Below are 6,020 nucleotides of genomic sequence, written 5' to 3'. Positions count from 1 at the left end.
CCTGCTGAAGCGCTGCATAAGGAGCAGCACAAAAACATGGAGAGGAATCAGGTTGATGATGAAGACATATCCTCCCCACGCAGACACCTGCAACACAAAACACGTCATGTGGCACACAATAAAACACCGCATACTGCAATATTTTGCCTCATGATACTGCATCATGATTCTCAGTTTAGGAATCAATAGTTTTAGGTAAGTAGCTAATACTTCAATATATTAATTATAATGCTATTATTTCAGGGGTTTAGGTTACAACAATGAAAAAAAGTTCTTCATGGTGTCTTGCTTGTTTATGTTGTGTATATTAATCTTCATAAGCATATTAAGTTATTCACATTGTGAATCAATTTGATTCACGATTCATAGGTTTTAGATTCGATTCAAGAATGATTTTTGCCAATTCAGAACGATTCAGTTAGATTCTATTCACAATTAAATTCGATTCGATTCGATTAACGATTCGATTCTGCATTCTTTAAGTGCATTCACAGGATTATTTAAATGCTTTCCCTAAATTCTTTAAATGCCTAGTCAGGGGGCAAATTACACAGCAGCCTTTATGGTTACAGAACCATAGGTTAAGAGAAAAAAAAAAAAACCACTTGTCCATTGTTAGATGCTAGTTTAATGATGCTATGGCATGACATGGCATATGTAGAAATTTATGTAAGCCAAGATAAAAAAAAATAAAAAAAAAAGTTTTAAAAGTATTATGTATAGGCTAACATTTTGTCACACCCAGGGGCGTAACCATAATTTCAGAATTGACAGAAATGTCAAATACAATAATTTTATGTATGTATGTATTATTAGGAATTTTTAATTTTTTTCTTATCTCTTACTTCGAATTTGCTATAAGAAATCAAATACACTGCTGGACAATCATTTGTAATTAGAAAATATACTTTATAGTGTCTGTACTGTAATAAATTATGTCAATTAGCACTGCATCATTCATAAATTTTATTTATTTATTGTGTTTATTGTCTTAACATTTCACCCGTTCATTCTGCTTTTCATTCAGATTAGCTGCAGATATAGCCTGGCACGTCTTAAGTTCTATGAGCGCGAGATCACTTCTCTTTCAGTGTGAAAACTTTGTTGGTTGTTGTTAATGCTGTGGTTATTTTAAGTTTCCTTGGTACATTCGGTTCTACGACATTGTTAAAACACATTTATCATTCAGTGGAACGGTGCATATGCTTTAGAAACTTAACGTTACATTTTTGCTCCATCCATGCAATAAATGCGCAGCCTTCGACTGCTCAGGTAATGTTGTCGGTATGACCGAGAGCCATTGAAAAACTACAGAAAAGTAAAACTACTTCACTTTAGCACTACTGGCCATGAGTACCATAGAGAAATTACACATCAGCTGCTCAAAAAATGTGTCAGTGAGACGAACTCAGCGCAAGCGCAATCCTGTGACAGTCACAGGCAGTAAATAGTGGAGCACGTGAAGGAGAGATGCGAGGGCACGGCTTGAACACTGTTCAAGGTCTCCATTAATTCGTGCTTGTAGTAATTTAATGTGTATATATTTTGAAAGCATTGAATTGCTATAGAAATCGCGATTAATTCGATTCTTAGCATTTTAAATCGATTGCGGTCCGAAATCGGCGATTCACAATTCAAAAATCCATGTTTCAAGATCGATGCATATGCATCGTCAGGGTTTGTAATCGATGCATCGAGAAAACGAATGACTCGTTACACCCCTAGTAAAAATGTAAAAAACTATTTTTTTTTTAAATCCTCGCAAACATACATTTGTTTAAGTTTGGTTTGTTACGATGGGACATCGTCGACTAAAGTTTTTTTTTTTTTTCATTTAATAAAATGTATTGTAGGGATGCACTGAAATTTCGTCTACTGAAAATTGTCAGCCGAAAATGGCATTTTCAGTTTTTGGGCAAAAGAGAAAAGTGGGCGAAAATATGGGCCGAAAATGTATGGCGCGCCGCACCGCCCAGCAGTGTTCAGCGTGCAGATTTTACTCTCCCTCTAGCAGTCACTGCGTGGTGTGAAGCTCCGCTCAATATTCTGCTCTATGAATGTGCGTTCTGTTGAGTTGCACACGACCCATGCAAACACTCATACCATACTCATACCGCTCATGCTCACTGTAAAAGCAAAGTCCGCTCAAATAGCAGGACAGGAAATTTCTATGTAGTATACTTGTTCCTGTTTGCAATAGCGCTACTGTGCTGTAACATGGTGTAGTACAGCTGTATTGGGCAACGCTGGTAAAATGACGCTCCCCTAAATATGTTTATTTAACCCAAAACCCCAAAACTGTTACAAGTTCAGAAAACAGCACCAATTCAATTTTGTGCTAGGCAACTAAATGTCTGTTATTAGCCATTGGCTAATAAACTGTTAGATTTCACTCACCCGTGATTGAGTTAAGAATAATTTTAACACAGATATATCTTGACCGTATGTTGTGTCCTATGACTGCTTTAGTTTGCCTACACACTACGACACTTTGACAGAGCGTTTCACTGGAACGAATGTGTAGGCTCATTTATGGCATGGAAAGAGCCGTTCTAAATTTAAATAAAGCAGAAATACAGCAAACTGTACTGTAGACATTTGTGGTATCCCTCTCATCTTGACAGCGCACTATTCCCATTTATATCAATGGATTTTGCATAGTGACACATCATAAAAAAGGTAAAATATACCACTGTTTGAATAACCACACACTAAAGGTAAAGAAACGCAGTGTGTCGTGACCAAGTTATATATAATATCGCTCAGGTCTCTGCTGGCTCTCACCCTTATGATAACACCACATTTACCAGAAAACTCCATTAGCACACGCCTTTGGAACCTCTGCATTTTTCTAGGTCACTGAGGATGTCCCGTTCAAGACAGCATCTCTCAACTCGCGCCTCTGGGCCATATCGAACTGTACTGGACCCCAAGGTCTCGATGGAGCAGATGGCTCCGATTACACTGGTGTCATTTATGTTTATAAAGACATTTGGAAAGCCAGAGTCTATTGGGGGCTGGGCAGGGCTGTAGGCTTCCATTATTAATGAGCGCTGCCTTCCTCCAGGGGAAGAATCTCAAGTTTCAGAAATGGCTGATATTCATAACCGACTGGCGCGTGGCCCCCACCAGGGTGGCATGATGGATGGCGCTGTTTGCTTTTTCATTTATTTTACATATCACATTAATGGGTTGAAAAAGAGCAAGAGAGACGTGCAACCAGCCCCAGAACATCCAACACTATGGACAGAAATCATAAGAATTTAATGATTCTGGTTCAGCTCACGATTCCACTTAATGATTATGGATACTTAACTTTATATTATGTAACAATTTCATAGCAATTACACTGTTTTACGCCTCATGAACCTTAAGTAAAACAAAGTTCATGAATCAACTGATAAGCCCAAGTAATGACTTACGGTTCAGTGAGTGAATCAAATGTTAATTCCAAAACGCGCAATTGATTCAGAAGGTAAATGGGCCGTTTTAGACTGATGGGTTTGTTTGAACTCATTTGATAGTCGTTCTGACTGATTCAGCAAAAAGAATAAATTCACAAGTCACTTAATACCAAATTGGACTACATTGGTCATGTTATACACTACGTTCAAAAGTTTGGGCTAAGTACATTTTCTTAAAATAAATTAATACTTAGAATAAATTTATAAAGTTACAAAAGATTTTCAACATTGAAAAGAAATGTTTCTGAGCACCAAATCAGCACATTTGAATGATTTCTGAAGGATCATGTGACACTGAAGACCAGAGTGATGGCTGCTGAAAATTCATCTTTGCCATCAAAGTAATAAATTACATTTTAAAATACATTAAATAGAAAATAGTTATTTGAAATTGTAATAACATTTAACACCATTACTGTTTTTACTATATGTTTCAACAATAAATGCAGCCTTGGTGAGCATCATTTCTATCAGGAAAAAACCCCAACCCCAAACTTTCGAACGGCAGTGTAATTTCCTATAAACAGTGGCAGGAAAAGCTGTCCAAGTAATTTACTATAGCATTACCACGTACCATTAATAGAAATTAAATGCCATAAACCACCTGAAGGTAAAAAAAAATCCAATGAAAACTCACCATGTAAAAGTACGAGAGGCAGCAGCCAATGGCCCAGAAGACCGAGCCAGTTTTCACTGACTTCACCTGTGTGGAGAGGACAAACTTAAGTTAATTCCACTAATCCCAAATAAAGGGTCCAATACAATCACCTCAAACAGAGCCAAGACAACGAACACTCAGAGAGAAGAAAAAAACCAAGGAAATTCAATGTTTAAGTCAAGCTTGACAGCAAAGTCCTTGGCGTTTCAGTTGACAGCGAGCTCCAGAGGGAGGAGATGGGCTAAAAATCACAGAGCCAAAAGAGACAAAGTATGCTGCTACTGCATCTGTTCCAGCTGTCGCGTCGTTCAGCTGAAAAAACGTGATGAATGTCTATTAAGGTTAATTCATCATTTCAACTGTGTGGGACAGCGCAAGACTTTCTGAAATTGATTTAGAACAATGGGCATCATGACTCATGCGCTATATTCCAAGTCTTTTGAAGTCAAACGATAACTGTTATGAACAGACAAGTTATTCACTGATAATCTTCTCTTCTCTGATTTACTGAAAAGATAGGACTCAAAAGAACCAGATCACCAGATCACTTAGATTAACTAATGACTGATTCTAACTAATGATTCAGACCAATTCAAATCAAGTGATTCATTGATAAGATCAATAAACAGAGAACCGTATTCAGATTCATGAACAAATGATTCAGACCAATTTTGTTACCCAAATCAAGTGATTTACTAAAAAGTCGTGCAATCAAATGATTAAAAAAAATTAAAATCACACATTTTTTTCTGAAATTAATTGCGATTAATCTCATCTAACATTAAAGTTTTTAAATATACTTTTATATTGCAATAACTTCACATTCAGTCTTCAAATTAATGTAGAAAAAAAAAACAAAGGCAGTACATTTTTTAACATTTGTTTAATGGCATCCATCAATCCACCGATACTACTGATGTCTCTATGAATTTTTTTATTTCCCCTAATATTTAACCACTAACTATAGGCATTCAACATTACAGAATTATTCAGTATAATTGATAGCTTTAAATTTTAACATTTATTTAACATTTATTAGAAGAAAAAAAAACTTCTAATTTAAGTGAACCAATTAAACCAATCCTCAAATAAACCCCTTATAATAAATGTCATATTTACCTGTGCCCTTCAGCAAGCAGGAAATATACAGAAATAGAATAAAGTTACCAAACACTAAATTCTAAATTAAACAATTGAATCCTTAAAGCTACAAAAGTTATTGATTTCCTCTTTTTTTCTTTTGTTCTTTGATTAACAGACATCACAGCAGTTGGGTTATTAGGTTATTTTGGCTGCTTTAAGAGGTGCTGCTGCTGAACATGACGCCAATCTGACACGCAACATTTTCTCACAACTCTTTACCTTTTCTGACAAACTTCAGGTTTAAAGTCTCTACTAATGAGCTGACGAGTTGAATGGGGTGTGTTAGATGAGGGAGACAATGCTGGGATGCTCCAGGACAGTTTTGAAAAGCACTGAAAACGCTTCCCCGCCAAAGACGAGTTTTTACGGCTTTTCGTGTTTTCACTGTTATACAATAGGGGGCACTATTACACATCTTCTGAACGAGTACAAAACCTACCAAACAAAAACAAATGTGTACAGGATGGAGAAACAAGCGATCTCTTATGTAAACAGATGCATTTGAAAAATAATGCGATCATCAGCAATGGCAGCATATAAATGAAAACTGCATAATGTCACGGAGTAAAATGTTGATTCAGGAAGTGGTATATGTCTGTGCAAGCTTTGGAGGTGTTGATAGAAGCGATTTACTGGATTTATGCTTTGATAATCGTACTGAATATTACCCAGATGTAGTAATTAGATTTTCTCACCTTTTTGCTCAATTATGCATTTTTATGAAACCTACCTATATTCAAGTGTTGATAAAAAAA

General features: G+C 36.2%; 1 protein-coding gene across 1 annotated transcript in view; it reads right to left on the bottom strand.

Annotated features, from left to right (window-relative positions):
* Positions 1-6,020, bottom strand: part of LOC107668300 (dolichyl-diphosphooligosaccharide--protein glycosyltransferase subunit STT3B) — a 69,116-nt gene that overhangs the window by 24,308 nt on the left and 38,788 nt on the right. The window contains exon 4 of the mRNA XM_016460123.1: positions 4,102-4,167. Coding sequence (XP_016315609.1) covers positions 4,102-4,167 — 66 coding nt within the window. The remainder of the gene's footprint in view (positions 1-4,101; positions 4,168-6,020) is intronic.

The sequence above is a fragment of the Sinocyclocheilus anshuiensis genome, unplaced genomic scaffold (assembly GCF_001515605.1).
Source record: "Sinocyclocheilus anshuiensis isolate Anshui unplaced genomic scaffold, SAMN03320099.WGS_v1.1 scaffold1623, whole genome shotgun sequence".
NCBI lineage: Eukaryota > Metazoa > Chordata > Actinopteri > Cypriniformes > Cyprinidae > Sinocyclocheilus > Sinocyclocheilus anshuiensis.
This window is presented reverse-complemented; position numbering and strand designations above follow the sequence as displayed.